This window comes from Zonotrichia albicollis, chromosome 19 (genome assembly GCF_047830755.1).
Source record: "Zonotrichia albicollis isolate bZonAlb1 chromosome 19, bZonAlb1.hap1, whole genome shotgun sequence".
In the NCBI taxonomy this organism is placed as follows: Eukaryota; Metazoa; Chordata; class Aves; order Passeriformes; family Passerellidae; genus Zonotrichia; species Zonotrichia albicollis.
In genome coordinates this window covers 11,465,006-11,483,624 of record NC_133837.1, presented here as the reverse complement: position 1 = coordinate 11,483,624, position 18,619 = coordinate 11,465,006, and the positions used below count along the sequence as shown (strand labels likewise).

General features: G+C 46.0%; 1 protein-coding gene across 1 annotated transcript in view; it reads right to left on the bottom strand.

Annotated features, from left to right (window-relative positions):
• Positions 1 to 18,619, bottom strand: part of MAP2K6 (mitogen-activated protein kinase kinase 6) — a 51,069-nt gene that overhangs the window by 10,890 nt on the left and 21,560 nt on the right. The window contains exons 2-11 of the mRNA XM_074555017.1: positions 16,566 to 16,632; positions 15,710 to 15,758; positions 13,062 to 13,175; positions 12,063 to 12,182; positions 11,254 to 11,370; positions 10,046 to 10,097; positions 8,473 to 8,600; positions 8,105 to 8,182; positions 6,300 to 6,439; positions 2,942 to 2,987 (exon numbers count right to left, since the gene is read on the bottom strand). Coding sequence (XP_074411118.1) covers positions 2,942 to 2,987; positions 6,300 to 6,439; positions 8,105 to 8,182; positions 8,473 to 8,600; positions 10,046 to 10,097; positions 11,254 to 11,370; positions 12,063 to 12,182; positions 13,062 to 13,175; positions 15,710 to 15,758; positions 16,566 to 16,632 — 911 coding nt within the window. The remainder of the gene's footprint in view (positions 1 to 2,941; positions 2,988 to 6,299; positions 6,440 to 8,104; positions 8,183 to 8,472; positions 8,601 to 10,045; positions 10,098 to 11,253; positions 11,371 to 12,062; positions 12,183 to 13,061; positions 13,176 to 15,709; positions 15,759 to 16,565; positions 16,633 to 18,619) is intronic.

The following is an 18,619-nucleotide window of genomic DNA, read 5'->3' as shown; positions in this document are numbered from 1 at the left end:
GTTTGTTGGCAGTGGCCAGGTGGAGGGAGAAGAAGAAGAGCAAAGCAAAGAGAATTTTCAAGGTGGGCTCGAGTGGAAAGTCACCCAGGGAATAAGATGAGGCAGCTCAGAGTGGCTGGGAAGAGATCCAAAGACACTCCAGTAAGGAAGAGGAAGCACAATTATGTGGGAAACAGGGCTGGAATGGGCTGGGGCAAAGATCCAGGCAAAACTTAAGGTCTCCCTAGGTCAGACAGTGACAGGAATTGAAGTGTCCTGAGTAACTCTGAGGTGACCCCAATGCCTTGTTACTATCCCAGCATGACATCCCTGCTTTTACAGCCTGTAAGAGCCTGAATGAGGGATGTGGGACCCCAGGGGCTCTCCAAAATGCAATTTATTGTATATAAAATGCAGTTTATTCCATCCAAGATGTCACAGCAGCCCCAGGTGGTGGGTGACAGAGCTGTGCCTACAGCTGCCTGGAGACCCTTTGGTTTTGGTTACAATGCATTATAGACTTTTCTTTTGGTTACAAAAGACAAGAAGCCATGCTTCATGGCTTTGCCTGCCTAATAATTAATTAGACACATTTTGCTTCATGTTACCCTAGTAATGCAAACCAAAGGTGGCAGAGCAGGTGGGATGAAACACTGCTAGGACCAAGCATTTTTCATGTCAAAGCTCAAGGGTTACAGTGCATTATAAACTTTTCTTTAGGTTACAATGCATTATAAACTTTTCTTTGCTGAGCATCTCAATACAGCAGAACCAATCTATACCTTAACTTTTATCTATAGCCTATCATAACTACTGTAATTACCATATTCATGTTACTGTTCTCCAATCACTAAAGTTAGTACATTACAGTTTAAGCTAGAAGTTGTTTCTCAGTTTTCTTGCAGTGGAAAATTCTGAGATTTTTTTTCTACTTGCAGCTTTGCTGACTTGTTTGCCTGTGCTCTCTTTCTGCTTGGTAAAAACATCTTCTTGTTTGGGGTGGGTTTATCCTTTGCTCTAAGCCATAAAAACCCCTTCTAACTAACATAAAATACCCTTTGGATCCTTGGTTATCCAGTAAGACTGGCTCAGCAATTCTTCTATATCAAAACTTGCTTTCATTTCTATTCCTTCTTCAGATTCTACATTCAAAAATCTTTCTGCTAAGCACACAGATCTGTGAGACTTTCCTGTCAAACTTCCACCCTTCCCAACAACACCCACTGAAGTGACACCCAAAGCACAACCACCAGAGCCTGGAAACACCCAAAACGTGCCAGGGGTGGCAGCAATGCCCCTGAGGCTGGCACAGAGCCCTGTGCCAGGCAGGGAGTGCAGACCACCACTCCTGCAGTAATTTCATGCTCCACTTCACCTGGAAAAGGGGTTTTTTAATGAAATTAAGCCCCCCCTATCAGCTTTCCTGATGCTCAAGATAGCACAGAGTCACATTTTCCATGAGAAACCTCAATTCCACAGGAAAGCAAAGGAGCAGCCTTGGTCTAAATGACAACTCCAATCCAGCACCACAACTTAATGCTGTAAGAGAGAGGAAAAAACCCCAACAGAACAGCAGCCCTCAACCACAGGACCTCACAACATCCATGTCAGCCATAAAATACCACAGCATTGAGGTACTCTGCAGGGGTGATCCAAGAACCTAATTCAATAGAAATGCACTCCCTTGCCAATGGGAATTAATGCTGCAGCAGACAGAGCTGCTCCACCGAACCTTTCTTGATAAAAGGCCATTTGGCAAAGCTCAGAAGTTTGCTTAAAATATACAGATGGATTTATTCAATGATATAGCCCCCAAAAAATAAAGTTTTTTTAAAAAAAGGCATAAATCTCAGGCTTCTCTTTGTTTGAAACCAAGCTGTGTGTCAATCACATCTATTTATAGTTTAATTGCATTACAGGCCCAGCACCAAAAGCCACGGGAATTATTCACTGCTTACAAGTCAGGGTTGTGGATTTCCAGCATGACTGGCAGGTAAAAATCACCTTAAGCCTGCCCCTTCTGCCCTCTGAGCAGGAGGTGTGAGGTGTGGGGGTCTGACCCTCTGGAGGGTGAATGTACATCCCAAAAATTGTGGGGTAGGGAATAGGAGTGCCTAAAGAAACCCCTCAGAACCTTCCACCCTTAATCCAGGTGACCCTGGCACTGAGACTGGACAGGGGTGGGAATGCAGGGTCAGGGTCTTCAGAAATAACAAATTCAGGCCCCTTTAGAAAGCTGTGAACTGTGTGAGAGTTATAAAGGAGGAGTGAAGCACCATCTTCCTGAGCTCTCCTGCTTTTTGCCAGCTTTCAGGAGCACCAGAAAGGCAGGGGAGAAGGGGAGGCCATGAAGCTGTGGAGCCCAAGCAGAAAAATCTGTTCTGGCCAGCTGCAGCCCAGAGCCGTGCCCTGCATTTCCCCTGTCACCAGCCTTTATTGGCATTTTCCTCCTTGGTTACTCCTCAGTGATCCCTCCCAGTAAACAGTCTCTAGGCAGCAGATGAAATTCAATAACTGGAATCATTAGTCACAGACTCATCCCTGTCCCCAACATCCAGGAATTATTCTGTCCAAAAATGCTCCTCTCCAAAGCACCAGGGCAGCAAAGCCCCTCTGGCCACCGGGCTCCTGCAGCTCTTGGGGACATCTGTGGCACACTGAGGGGTTTGAGCTGATCACACAAAGGATTTGAGCCTCACTAACTGATTTTTCACAGCCTCATTCTTGTCCATGACCCGCTTTAACACGACTTCTCTCCCTTGATTTCCAAAATAGGTGGAAAAGCACCTGGCTGAGATTTCAAAGAGCATCTCTGCTTTGCAGCCACCCTCCCAGTGTCACAATTCTCCCATCTGCTATGAAAAAAGCAGCCCAAAACACCATCACTGTTGGAATCTCTGCCTTCAGCACCTCCTGTGATCCTTCCCAGCTCTGAGCACACTGCTTGGTGTGTGACACTCACCATAAGCTCTGGGTATGTTGGCCGTTCTTTGGAATTCTTCTTCAAGCTTTAATTGGGGGGAAAAAAGAAAACAAGAAATTAGAATTGACATTCTGTCTGCAATAAAACAACACCATGACCAAAGTAAGGTTCAAAGACTCTGCAGAGTAAGCTCAGCTACTCCTCCAAGCTGAGGAAACCGTTTAGGTGTTGAGGACAGGGAAAAGAGCTCAAGGTGCACCGAGAAACCTGGAGCCACCAAAATCACCACTCAAAACGCTGATTTATGCTGGCACAACTGGGAGTTTGGGTGCTCTCCACAGGCCAGCAGCTCAGGGAGGGATTCAGGCTCTGAGCTGTGCCTGGGAGCAGTGACTGAGGGGCTGCAGAGCACGTGCCCAGCTGTTTATCACTGTGCTGTTATCATCAGGGAATTCTTCCATGGGACATCCTTTTCTTCTCCTCTCCTACAACAAAGTAAGGTTTAAAGACTCTGCAGAATAAGTTCAGCTACTCCTCCAAGCTGAGGAAACAATTTAGGCCTTGAGGACAGTGACAGTGCTGGGTACAAGAGCTCAAGGTCCACCGAGAGACCTGGAGCCACCAAAACCACCACAAAAACACTGATTTATGCTGGCACAACTGGGAGTTTGGGTGCTCTCCACAGGCCAGCGGCTCAGGGAGGGATTCAGGCTCTGAGCTGTGCCTGGGAGCAGTGACTGAGTGGCTGCAGAGCACGTGCCCAGCTGTTTGTTTATCACCGCGCCGTTATCAGCGGGGACGCTTCCATGGGACATCCTTTTCTTCTCCTCTCCTACAACAGATGGCCCTGGAGGGTTGTAGCTGGAAGTTATTTTGGTTTCCCTCCAGCAGAAAATAACTTTTTAAAAGACAGGACGTAATCTCTACTCACTTCCTGGCAGTGTATTTAGGGGAAAGAAACTTGGAGCAACTTGAAAAGATCTTCGCACACGTACGCGGCGGTGGCGGGGAAAAGGTGTCACACTGAGCAAAACAAAAGTGAGAACCTCTGCTAGGATTTGCTGGGGCCCAGAGGAAGCAGAGGACACACACTGAATAGATATTTCCTGCTTGCTGTGTGTAGAGGGCTCGTGTTTAGTGTCATGTTGTGAATGAACAGAGGAACCCGGGGCCCGTACGTGCCAATATCGCCGGCCCGAAGGTTCGGGATGTGTCACATCCTCCCAGCCAAGGCAAGGTGAATTTGAAGGTTAGCTGCGTCTAGATTTGGTGCAATTCTCTTAATTTAGACCCTCCACAAAACCAATTCATGCCCAGGTTACTAATAGCAGGAAATCTGGTGATAAGTTACTGAAATCAGTGTGAATTTTCAGGAATGAAGAGTTATATTGGGATGTGATCCTGACTCAGATATCCCAGGGACCTTCCTGCAGTGCTTACAGCTGATCAGACTTCAGGCAGCAAATGGATAAACACAATCCTAAACCAGCCTTGATACATAGAGTGGCTGTGACCTGGTTTGGTGTCAGAAGGAATTCCCAGACTCCAATAATACAAAACTGGTGCAAAGTTCACCATTCCAAGTTCACCATTCCAAGTTCTTTGCATAAAACTGGTGCAAAGTTCACCATTCCAAGTTCACCATTCCAGTTCCTTGCACAAAACTGGTGCAAAGTTCACCATTCCAAGTTCACCATTCCAGTTCCTTGCACAAAACTGGTGCAAAGTTCACCATTCCAAGCCCAGGCCACTCTGCTGGCAGTCAGGGATCTCCAGTGACCCTGGAGGACAGGATTTGCAGAGACAGGAATCACCAGAGTGGCTGTGGATGTAACTCCTAAAGCAGCCACAGCCTGAGCTGCAGGACACAGGGCTTGGAAAAGCAAATCCCCAGAGAGGAGCAGCCTGGCTGGCACAAGCAGGGAAGCAGCAGAGCCAGCAGCACTGTTGGAGGAACAGCAGCTGCTCCAAATCCTCAGCGTGGGCTTGGCAAGAACGGGGGGCACCTTGTGGGAGGGATTTTCCAAGGCAGCTCCCCCAGAGCCAGGGCACAGCGGGCATGGCAGGGATTCCCCAGCGTGGTGCCACACACATCTTTCATGGAAAACCCGTTCCTTAGGATTTTTTCCTCCTGAGAAGCTGAGAGGCCTCAGGAACAAAATGTAAACATTGATTATCTGCTGCTGTGGAATGCAACAGGTGCATCTGGGATTGGTCTCATGTGGTTGTTTCTAATTAATGGCCAATCACCGTCAGCTGGCTCGGATTCTCTGTCCGAGCCACAAGCCTTTGTTATCATTCTTTCCTATTCTATTCTTAGCAAGCCTTCTGATGAAATCCTTTCTTCTATTCTTTCAGCATAGTTTTAATATAATATATATCATAAAATAATAAATCAAGCCTTCTGAAACATGGAGTCAACATTCTCATCTCTTCCCTCATCCTCAGACCCCTGTGAGCACGGTCACAGCATAGGGCAGGAACTGAGCAGGTGGAGCCAGGGACATGAAAACAGGCTGGAACAGGACTCTGAGGAATCCAAACGTGGGTACTGAGAGTCCCCAGGCAGCAGCAGCTGACAGTTCCCTTCTGGGGCACAGCACAGCCCTGGTGCTGGCAGCTCAGGACAGTCTCACATTTCTGTTTGTCCATCTGCCACCCTTTGTGGCCAGCCTGGCACTGCTGGGCCTGCCTGGAACACCCAGCCCAGGGCAGGGGCTGCCTGAGCCCCCTGTGCAGGGCTGCTCCAGCCCTGTCCTGCAGCACAGCCAAATCCTGCTGCTGCTGCTGCTGCTGCTGCTGCTGCCAGGGCTGGGGAAAGCACAGCAGCAGCCCCAGGGCCCCAGGAGAGGGACAGAGACCGGGCAGAGGGGCCAGCATGGGGCAAAACCTGCCCTCAGAGCTGTGTCCTCCTGCAGGCACACAGTCTGGGGACATTGGGATGGGGCTGTGCTCAGTTTGGGGGGATTGGGATGGGGCTGTGTGTGGCACACTGTGTTAATTGGGGTTGGGGCTGTGTGTGTCACAGTTTGGGATCATTGGGATGGGACTGTGTGTGGCACAGTTTGGGGTCACTGGGGCTGTGTGTGGCACCCTGTGCTGCTGGCATGGGGGCAATCAGAGCCAGGAGACTCCTAAACCCTGTGTCCCCTCCCAAACCCCCTGTGTCCCCATCCTAAACTCCCTGTGACCCCTCCTAAACCCCCTGTGTCCCCTCCTAAACCCCCCATTGCCCCTCCCAAACCTCCTGTGTCCCCTCCTGCCCCTCAGACAGACCCCCAGCCCTGCTGTGTGCCAAGCACAAGGGCACAGGGAATGTCCTGCCCAGAACAGCTCAGAGCTGCCTGTGAGGGTGAGCAGGGCCAGGGAAAGAGAGGGAGAAGAGGGGAACTTTTACCATTGCGAGGTAAAATCGACGAACTCTGCTGAGAACCTCTCTGCTGGGAGCTGTGGGGAGGGCTCCTCCACCACCTGCTTCAGCTGCTGGAACGGGGTGCCCCAGGAGTCGTAGGGGAAGCGCAGGATGGCCAGCTCGATCTGCAATACACAGGGCACTCAGGAGGGGACAAACCCCACAGCCACCAACCCATGGGTCTGGGATGGCCCCATCAGGAGGGGACAAACCCACAGCCATCCAGCCCAGGGGCTTGGGATGGCCCCATCAGCAGGGGACACCTCACAGCCACCAACCCCACAGGTTTGGGACGGCCCCATCAGGAGGGGACACCTCACAGCCATCCAGCCCAGGGGCTTGGGATGGCCCCATCAGGAGGGGACAAACCCCACAGCCACCCACCCATGGGGTTTGGGATGACCCTGATAGGAAGGGGGACACCCCACAGCCACCCACCCACCCCATGGGTTTGGGATGGCCCCATGTCCACCCAGAGGGTGGTTTTGTGGCTCCACACAATTGGGGTTGTTCAACCTGGAGATTTAGGCAGTGCCTAAAGGAGGATTCCAGAAAAGAGTCAGAGGGACTTCTTACATGGGCAGACAGTGATGGAGCAAGGGGGATTTGTTTGGAAGTAAAAGAGAAATATAGATCAGAAGGGGATCAGAAGATATTAGGAGGGAATTGTTGCCTGTGAGGGTGGTGAGGCACAGGGTGCCCAGAGCAGCTGTGGCTGCCCCTGGCTCTCTGGAAGTGCCCAAGGTGAGGCTGGACAGGGTTGGAGCAGCCTGGGGCAGTAGAATGTGTTGCTGCCCATGGCAGGAGGTGGAATGGGATGATCTTTAAGGCCCCTTCCAACACAGAACATTCTGGGATTCCATGACTTCCTCACCACAGCACTTTGCTATCCTCCTCCAGCACACAGGAGAGGCAGGAAGAGCCCAGGCAGCTCCACAGGCCACCCTGTCACCCCTGCCACAATCCCTGGGAAAAACCTGCACAGGGGTAAATCTGGGAGCAGACAGATTCCCCAAACACTGCCTGGGATGCCCCCTGTCCCTGCTGTCCCGAGGGTGGGTGGCTGAGTGCAGGGAGGGCTCTCTGTGCAGGCAGCGCAGGCTGTGCACTCCATCACCCTGCCTTAGCCCATGCTGCCATCTCCCGGCAGCTGCAGCTCCACAGCAGCCACAGCTGACACAGCAGCTCCTCCTCCCTCCCTTCCACCCTGGGGCACCGGCCTGAGCCCCTCCCCTGCCCACCCTGTGCCAGCAGTACCGCTGTGGGGAGGAGAATGAACCCATGAGCCGCAATGAGCCCTCCTGGTGGCCCTGGCAGCTACAGGTGACCCAACCAGGGTGATCCCCTGGTGACATCCCTCCCCAGGTGACCCCACGTGATGGTGGTGCCCACATGACCTTTCCATAGTGATCCCCCCAGGTGACAGCCCTGGCAGCCCTCAGGTGATACTACCATGGTTATCCCCAGGTGACCCTGCCATGGTGATCCCCAGGTGACACCACCATGGTCATGCCCAGGTGACAGCTCTGGTGATGCCCCCAGGTGACCCTGGGGATGCCCAGGTGACCCCGAGGTGACCCTGCCATGGTGATCCCCAGGTGACACCACCATGGTCATGCCCAGGTGACAGCCCTGGTGATGCCCCCAGGTGACCCTGGTGATGCCCAGGTGACTCCACCATGATGATCCTCAGGTGAGAGCCCTGGCAGCCCCAGGTGAACCTGTCATGGTGATCCCCAGGTAACCCTGGCAACCCCCAAGTGACCCTGGTGACCCCCAGGTGGCCGTACCATGGTGATGCCCAGGCTCCAGATGTCAGATTTGACGCTGTATCCCTTCTGGTTCAGCTCTGGGTTGATTCTCTCCGGCTGCCAACAGACACAAAGGAGGGTGAGGAGCAGCAGGGGTGCCCCCAGTGCCCTGCCCATGCCCAGGTGAGCAGGGGATGCCCTCAGTGCCCTGCCCGTGCCCAGGGAGGGTCTCTCAGGGTGCCAGCCCAGCCCACACAGCCCATGAGCTGTGCACATGGAGTCAGATCCATCACTCCTCCCTGCCACGAGGGTCCCTGAAAACACAACAGGCTCCCCAAAGGAATCCCCAGGGCAGGAGCTGCTGCTCCTTCCCGCCAGGCTCCTGCTGCTCTGCCTGCTGCACTTACAGCCATGTAGGGTTTGCATCCTGCATCCATGGTTTTAGCCACAGAGTCAACCAGGTACCCGCTGATGCCAAAGTCGCACATTTTCACCTGCCCCTGCGTATTGATCAACACGTTAGAGGGCTTTACATCTGCAAGAAGGAACACAGAGCACAGTCACTGTCACCTGGGCGTGCTGGGCCAAGGCACAAGGAACACAGAGCAGCCAAGAGGCACAAGGCAGAAACTCTGCCCCAGGCACAGCAAGAGCAGAGCCAGTGCCACTGCCAGCTCCAGCTGAACCCTGCTGCTTCCCAGGCACTCACACACTCCTTCCTCCTCAGGACAAACTGAAAATTACTCCTAAAAATAAAGGTGTCAAACAGCAACTGCAGGTTTGTTTCTGAGTGTGTTCAAGGCAGCTTTGAAACCCTCTAGAAGAGTTTAAGGAGGGGATTTATGATTTGGTTTGAGGTTGGTTTAGGTGTCAGACTGCTCTGCTGCACTCAGGGAAGCTCAGGGAAGGAGGATGGGAGGATGAGGCTGGAAGGGAGATCCCTTGTGGAGTTTTAGATGTAAAATTTATACATTTTATATGTACAAAACTTTATATATATTACTATAGTCTAAAAGCTTAAACTCTAATATTCCATTGCAGACTCTTTGCTTCTTTTAATCCCAAGGTTGGGATTAAATGTGCTGGAGGGTATTTCTTGTTTATCAGATGTTTATCAGTTCTTATCTATGTCACAGTCTCACAAACCCTGAGTTCTGCAGCGCTTCACTCCAACAAACTAAAACTGGAGCCCCATCTCTCTCTCAACAAGGTCTTTTAAGGATAAACTGTCCAGTTAAGAAATGACACCTCAATTATTTTTACTTTTAACCCAATAACCAACCACCCATGGCTGCAATGGGGACTTTTTTATCCAATTACACAAAACCACCCAAACCCATGGAGAAAGAAGAAGGTGAAGAAGAAGAAAGAAGAAATTGAAGATGAATGAAGAAGAAGGAGCAGCCTCCACCCTAAAACCTCCATCTTGCTTTATATATATTACTATATTCTAAAAGCTTTAACTCTAATTTTCCACCCTGTGATGGAAATTCTATTCAAACTCCACCCCCACAATCCCAGTGCTATAATTTAATTTTGGAAGCTTCTCCATGGCCTCAGGTCAGTGCAGTTTTCTCCTGGGGGTCAGAGCCTGGCAGCACAGAAAATCTCAAATTCTCAGCAGCCACCAGGGGTCCAACATCCCCTCCCACTGCACATCAGCACAGAGCCATGGAGCTGGGGGACAAACCTGGGCACAGCCTGCCCCAAAGTCAGGGAAAAAGGCTGAATTTCACCCAGGTGATGAAGCACACCATGGGTTTAGGGTTTAGATTATGGGTTTAGGGAAACAGCTCTTCCTCCTCCTCCTCTTCAGGAGCAGCAGGCAGATTTTAAGGAGCAAACAGCAGCCATTCCTCTGCCTGGGTTTTGCTGAAGTCAGGAGATGCTGGGGAGCATTCCTGCTGTCACAGGCTGACTTTATCTGGGGAGTTTTGGGAGCCCCAGCTGGGAGCAGGGCAGGGGGCGCCTGGCACTCACCTCGGTGGATCACAGAGAGCTTGCTGTGGAGATGTTCTAGTGCTTTTACAATCTGAAACAACAAACCCAGAGTCAGTCACAGCTGGCAGCACCACGAGGAGGAGGAAATGACACCTGGCTTCACCCCCAGACCCACCAGGAGGGCAGGAAAGCCACATTCCCCATGAGTCCTGCACCCTGCCAGCAGCCTGAGGGTTGGGGGGTACCCAGGGATCTTCCTGGGGGCTCCAGGACCCTGATGAGAAGGGAAACGAGCTGAGGAGCCTTCCCACAGCTGACAGTAGACCAGCTCTCCATCATGTGCATGGATGGGCACATTGATGGATTATAAACCATAAAGGAGCTGCAGGAGCTTCCCGAAACCTCACACTGGTCCAGCTCTGCATCATGTGTGTGGATGAGTACATTTATGGCTTATAAACCTCCATCATGTGTGTGGATGGGCACATTTATGGATTAGAAGCCATGAAGGAGCTGCAGGAGCTTCCCCACACCTCATATTGAGCACATTTATGGCTTATACACCATAAAGGAGCTTCAGGAGCCTCCCCACACGTCAGACTAGGCCCGCTCTACCGCATGTGTGTGGATGAGCACATTTATGGATTATAAACCTCCACCATGTGTGTGGATGGGCACATTCATGGATTATAAACCATAAAGGAGCTGCAGGAGCTTCCCCAAACCTCCCACTGGTCCAGCTCTCCATTATGTGTGTGGATGGGCACATCTATGGCTTACAATCCATAAAGGAGCTGCAGGAGCCTCCCCACACCTCACACTGGGCACATTTATGGCTTATAAACCATACAGGAGCTTCAGGAGCCTCCCCACACCTCACACTGGTCCAGCTCTCCATTATTTGTGTGGATGGGCACATTCATGGATTATAAACCATAAAGGAGCTGCAGGAACTTCCCAAACCTCACACTGGCACAGTTCTCCATCATGTGCATGGATGGGCACATTGATGGATTATAAACCATAAAGGAGCTGCAGGAGCTTCCCCAAACCTCCCACTGGTCCAGCTCTCCATGATGTGCATGGATGGGCACATTCATGGCTTATAAACAACATCAGATCAGGCATGGGAATGGCCACATGGGCTGGCACATGGACCAGCCTCCTCCTGGTGCCCACAGAGCAGGGAGGGCCTGGCTGAGAGGAAAAACCCCTTTCCCTGCCCTCCTCCCCCTGCTGCCACTCACAGAGACGGCGATTTTCCCCAGGATGTCCTCGGGGATCGTCAGGCCTTTGTCAATGACGTGTTTGTAGAATTTGTCCAGTGAGGTATCCATCAGCTCCATGCAAATCCACACATCTCCCTGGAGAGTAAAGCAAGCAGACACCCAGAGATTTCAACAAAACATCTTTCCTTTCCCTTTCCTTTCCCTTTCCTTTCTTTCCCTTTCCTCGAAATTTCCTTTCCTTTCCTTGACATTTCCTGTCCTTGAAATTTCCTTCCATTTCCTTGAAATTTCCTATCCTTGAAATTCCCTTGAAATTTCCTTTCCTTTCCTTGAAATTTCATTTCCTTGAAATGTCCTTGAAATTTCCTTTCTTTTCTTTGAAATTCCCTTGAAATTTCCTTTCCTTGAAATTCCCTTCCCCTTTCCCCTTCCCTTGTTTTTGTTTTTCTAAACCCATTCAAAGCTGTCCTGGGCTCTTTTTTCCCCTGCTCTGGAATTCAGTGCTGTGCACATTCCCTACCATTTAGGGCATCCCCTTCCCAAAGCAGAACCACGGTGATTTAGGAGCCCAGAAAATTATCAGGAACTGAGGCTCCCAATGCCCAGCCAGGAAAAGTTCAGCTCTGCAGAGCTGTGCTTCAAGCTCTTCAATAAATTCTCCTTTCCACATGGATGAAACCAAGGCAGGGCAATTTTAACACGATGGCACCAGGCTGTCCCACAGGCACAGCGAGTGACAGGACTAAAACCTCCATGTCCAGGTGCAGATTAAACCCCTGGCAGCTGCAGAAGTACAGGAATGGGAATTGAGCCCCAGGAAGCCTCACCTCTCTGAAGAGTGCCCCGTAGAAGGTGACAGTGAAGGGACAATCCACTGTCCTCATGGAGATGTCCAGGTCCATCAGCAGCCTCTTCTGCTCCTGGCTGTTCACCGTGGCTCGGATCCTCTGCAGGACACAGCAGGTCAGGGGGCTGCCCCAGGGCCTTGGGCACACCTGGAGCCCCCCAGCACCCCCTGTGCCACCCCTCTGTCACCACCTTTGTCACAGGCATGTCCCCAGCCCAGCACCCACGGGGTGTTCACAAGGATGTTTATGGGTTTGATCTGTCAAATTCGTACTTTCTGAAAAATCCCCTTGGCCCAGGATTCTTCTCCTGGGAAGCTGAGAAGCATCAGAGAAAAAGGAGAACAATTCTTTTCAATCTCATTTGCTTCTCCTGTGTTTTGCTCCTTTGGAATGTGTTTGGAGATTGTTTACCCACACGTGATTGTTTCATTTGATTCTGGTGTGAATTATTTTGACTCAATGGCCAATCAGGGCCAAGCTGCGTCAGGACTCTGGAAAGAGTCACAAGTTTTCATTATTATCTTTTTAGCCTTCTGTAAGTATCCTTATAATACAATAAATCTTCTTCTATGCTGAATATTTTAATTCTCACTAACCAATCTAGTACAAGATACAAATCCTATAGCATCTCCATACAGCCTATAAGAATCACTACATTACCACACTGTGTTACATTTTAAACACTAAAAACTCCTCTTTGGGCCCCTCCTGCCAAGCTGCAGGGTCTGCTCTGACCCTTGGGCCTGTCTGCAAGCAGAGGGTGTTGTTCCATCCAAAGGGGATCACCTTCAGCAGCCACACCATTGTTTTCCAGTTGTTCAGTAACTGAGGGATCTCAAAGCTTGCTTTCATTTCAATCTCACTTATAGCTTCCATATTCTCCAAATCTTTTGCCAGGCAATCACATTGATAAGGCTTTGCTGTTTCACCTCTCCCATCACCCCAGCCCCCAGGAGGGCAGATCCCCAGCCCTGGTACCTTCACTGCCATGATCTGCCCGCTGGGCATGTGCCGCATCTTCTCCACCACGCCGTACGCGCCCCGGCCCAGCTCCGAGATGGGCTCCAGGTCATCGGCCTTCACCTCGAAGTTCTGGGGGACAGAAGGCAGCAGAGCCCTGAGGGTTTGTGCTGTGCTCTGAGCCCCCAGTGCAGCTCTGCAGCCCCCAGTGCAGCCCTGCAGCCTCCAATGCAGCCCTGCAGCCCCCCCAGTGCAGCCCTGCAGCCTCCAATGCAGCTCTGCAGCCTCCAATGCAGCCCTGCAGTGCCCCCAATGCAGCCCTGCAGCCTCCAGTGCGGCCCTGCAGCCTCCAGTGCAGCCCTGCAGCCCCCCCAGTGCAGCCCTGCAGCCTCCAATGCAGCCCTGCAGCCCCCCCAGTGCAGCCCGGCAGCCCCCAATGCAGCCCTGCAGCCCCCCCAGTGCAGCCCTGCAGCCCCCCCAGTGCAGCCCTGCAGCCCCCCCAGTGCAGCCCTGCCTGGCACATCCTCCCCCTGTTGTGCATCCCCTCCCCAGCTGGGATAAACTCCCAGCCTTAGGAGTTTCTATAAATATAAATTATATATATTATATAGAAATAAAAAATATAAGTTATATATAAATAAAAATATATATTATGAATATATAAATAAAAATAAATAATAAAATAGTAAATAACATTCAATATAGTAATATAATTGATATATTTTATGTATAATTTAACATTTATATTTATTAATTTTATACTTACATAGTTTAAATAATATAATATTTAATATATAAATTATATATATAAAATATATATTATAAATAATATATATGTATATATTATTTATGTATATATATATTATTTATGTATTTATATATATATGCATATATATATATGTAATATATAAAAATTATATATATTACATATATATTATAAATAATAAAGTAATTAATAATATTCATTATGATTACATAATATATTTATATAAATAAAAATTTATATTTATTATTTTGTATTTATTTATTTTAGATAATATAGTGCTTAATAGATTAATTATATATTACATCTATAATAGAAATCATAAAATAATAAATAATGGATAATATGGATTATAGTTGTATAATTTATATAATATATTCATATATAACCTTATATCTTACTTTTATATATTTTAAATAATATTCAATAGATAAAATTATAGTATATAGATTACATAGATATTACGCAAACAATAAATTACTTAATAGAGTTACATAATTTATATATCTATATATTTTATATTTATATGATATTTATATATCTTAAATAATATAATATTTAATAGATAAATTGCAAAGCACATATAAAGATATTTTTAAAAATATAAATAAATGTATGTATATATATATATATATATATATATTATATATATAAAATATATATATAATGCAGGGGAATCAGGCAGCACCATGGTGACCACAGAGCTCTGAGGATGCATTACCTCACTGACACCAAGGTCTGTCTTTTCACTCATACATTTATTGTCCAGATTTAAGGTGCTTTTTTAAATTCTGCTCTGCCTTTTCCTCCTATCAAAATAACTGGCCTGGGGTTTGGTTTTTTCCCTTATATATATATTTTTTTTTTAAATCCAGGTGGATTGGTTTCAATATATATTCATATATTTTAAATATATACTTATAAATAATATATTTATAAAAATTATATATAGATATAAATATTTTATATTTTTGTATATATAAATTATCTGTTGAAACATATAAATTATAATGTTAATTATATACAAATAATATATATTTTATATAATATATTTAAATATATATTCATATATTTTAAATATATCTATTTATAAATAATATATTTATATAAATATAAATATTTTATATTTTGTATATATAAATTATCTGTTAAAACATATAAATTATAATGTTAATTATATATAAATAATATAGGTTTTATATAATATTTTTAAATATATATTCATATCTATTTATAAATAATATATTTATATAAAATTATATATAAATAGAAATATTCTATATTTTTGTATATATAAATTATCTGTTGAAACATATAAATTATAGTGTTAATTATATACAAATATATATTTTATATAATATATTTAAATATATATTCATGTATTTTAAATATATATTTATAATAATATATTTATATACAAATTATATATAAATATGAATATTTTCTATTTTTGTATATATAAAACATATAAATTATAATGTTAATTATATAGAAATAATATATATTTCTATATAATATATTTAAATATATATTCATATATATTAAATATATTTATTTATAAATAATTTATTTATATAAAATTATATATAAATATAAATATTTTATTTTTATATATAAATATATATATTAAAATAAATAAATTAAAATGTTAATGGTATATAAATAATATGTGTTTCTATATAATATGTTTAAATACATATATATGTTTATAAATATATATTTATAAATTATACATTTATATATAAATAAAAATATTTTATATTTTATATATATAAAAATTACATGTTAAAATATATAAATTATAATGATCATTATAATTTTCTGTCCTTTCTAGGAGGTTGAAGGAATCCCACAGGCAGCCAGCCCAGGATGCTCTCTGGTGCCAGAGGTTTCTCTCTCTTACCTCCTCCCCAATAGAGATGCAGGCTTTGGAGTCCAGATCTCTGGGTGGCCTGCACAAAAAGCAAATGGAAAACATTTGAAATATTCCCTACAAAAATCAATTTTCCCTCAGTGACTAAATCCAGCCCCCAAACCATCCCCTCTCACCTTCCCTGGCTCTGCAGGATCAACAGATCCACAAAGTCACCCCAAAAAGAGGAAAAAAAGCAACTGGAGTTGGCATTTCCCACCCCCAGCCTGGCCTTGCAGGATCCCACAGGGATTCACGGGGAAATCAAGGCAAGCACCAAATCCCTGCCAGCTTTAGGGAAAGTGCATTAAATGGCAGGAACATCTGTAAACCCTCACCTCAGTCCCACAGCACAGGCTGACAGGCTGAAAACACTCAAACCACAGGAGAAAGAAAGAAAGCCCAGCAGGCTGGGGATGCACAAAGGGCCCTAAAACCAGAGGGATTCCCTCTGCAAGGGTTTATGAGTTTCATGCCTTGAGGAAATGCCTGCTGCTCAAGCTGCTGCCAAAGTGCCACACCAGTAAAAACTGAGGGTCCATTCTGGTTTTTAACTTTTTCTTTTTTTATCTTTTTCTTCTGCTCTTTATCTTTTTATCTTTTACTGCCTCATCCAGCAGCACATGAGACTGACGGGGCTGAGACTCCCTGGGAAATGAGAAATTATCACAGAACCCCAGAATGGTTTGGGTTGTAAGGGACCTTAAATATCAATTTAATTCCACTCCCTGCCATGGGTAGGGACAGCTTCCACTGTCCCAGTGTGCTCCAAGCTCCATCCAAGGCTGGAGGGCAGCTGGGCTTTGTGGGTTTGCTTTTCATTCTGCCCCAGTGCTTGCAGACTTACGTGGAGCTCGTCTGTGGTTGCTCAAATGCTTCTTTAGGAATTTTCAGCCCAGGGTTTCTCTTCTTGCCTGCAAAACAAGAAAGAGGCAGAGCTAAAGAAAGGCGCTTTCTGGTGGTTGTTGTTGTTTGGTGTGATTTGTTTGGGGTTAATTTGCAAAACACAGCTTGTCTATATTTGCTGAGCTCATTTAAGAGAAATGCCCGGCCAGGCTGGTGGGGCAGACGCAGGGCACAGAGTTCAAACATAAAGTGCTTTTGTTCAGCAGGGTTTCATTAAAACCCGTGAGCTCTGCCTGCCAACGTGCTCCAGAAACCAGGCAAGAGCTCTGGCAAAGGCAGGCCAGGAGAACATGCAAAGGGAAAGGTATTTCTGCTCCTGCCCACATAGGAACCCTTCAAACACTTCTCAGCTTTAAAAACCATTCCAGATCCAGAACTTCAAACCCTGGCAGGATGGAACATCTCCTGAAAATTGCACCTGAAAGTGCAGATTGTGATTCTGTTTTACTGCACCTTTCATCTCCTAGTCACTACATTTATGCAAACCCATCAAAAATAAAGCAGAATTCGAGTTTGGAGGCTTCAAAGCCATTTGTTTCTATTCACACTGACCAGCCAAGCTTTGCTGAGCTGAGAAACACAAGAAGCTTTTCATGACTGCACAGATCCAGCCCCTGGGAGAAAACAACCTGGAAACATCACCCACGGCACCAAACCCCAATGGAAACATCTGCCCGCTTGCCTGGGTAATAAAATCCCCCAAAAAGGCACGGGCATCTAATTGAGGCATTCTGCATTTTTAATCTAACAATTTCTATTATTTTTTTTTTAAACTGGAGGCTTTTACTCTCTGTTCCCAACCTTTCCTCTCAAAGTACACCTATACTTTGTCCATCCATATTCTTCACCTATAATTTGGTCCATCTCCCCCAAAAAAAGGCACAAGCATCTAATTGAGGTATTCAGCATTTTCTATTAATTACTCTATTTTTTTTAATACAGGAGTTTTACTCTCTGTTCCCAACTCTCTCACACTTCACCTATACTTTGGTCCATCCCCTCCCCGAAAAAAGGCACAATTTAATTGAGGCATTCAGCATTTTTCATCTAAAAATTTCTATTAATTACTATTTTTTTTTCAAGCAGGATTTTCACTCTCTGTTCCCAACCCTCTCTCTCAAACTTCACCAATTATTTGGTCCATCCCCCCCAAAAACAAGACACAAGCATCTAATTGAGGCATTAAGCATTTTTAATCTAACAAGTTCTATGAATTACTCTTTTTTTTTTAAAGCAGGATTTTCACTCTCTGTTCCCAACCCTCTCTCTCAAACCTCACCTATACATGTCTGAATTTGTTTTTCCTTTTGACACATCAATAGATGCCCGTGCATCCCAGTGCCAGAGGGGTGCTGGATCAAAGGGCAGCACCCAGGATGGAAAATGATCAATTAATCAATTCAGATTAGCATTTTTAAGGCTTTTTGTTTTGGGTTGTTTTGTTGCTGTTGTTGTTGTTGGGGATTGTTTTGTTTTGTTTTTGTTTGGGTTTTTTTTAAAGATTTTTTGTTTGTTTGTTTGGGTTTGGGGTTTTGGTGGAGGTTTTTTTTTCCAAATTTAGTGGGGTTTTGGTGGTTTTTTAGTATTTTTTTCTTCCATCTGCTCCAAAAGATGGACAAAATTTGACAAAGTCACTCCAGGATGGGGCAGGCTGCAAGAACCCAGCTGACACCTCATGGAAACAGCATTTATTGGAAACCCCTGTGCACACACACTGATTAGAAATAACAGAGCTGTGAATGCACACAGGGAAAAAAATGGGGAAAAAACCCCAATTCTCTGCTCCCAGGAGCTCCCAAGCTCACACAGGAAAAGCAAAATAAAAGCAGCAAGGTCATGGAGAGCACAAAGAACAGCTCTGAGCTTTCCCAAAGAGTAAAAGCTTTGGTGTGCAAGGAAGCAAAAACGATTCTAAAAACCAGCAAATTTTTATCCTGTTGAGTTTTCCATTCAGGATGAGTGGGACTCTTTGGAATGGGACATTTTGGGTGGAAA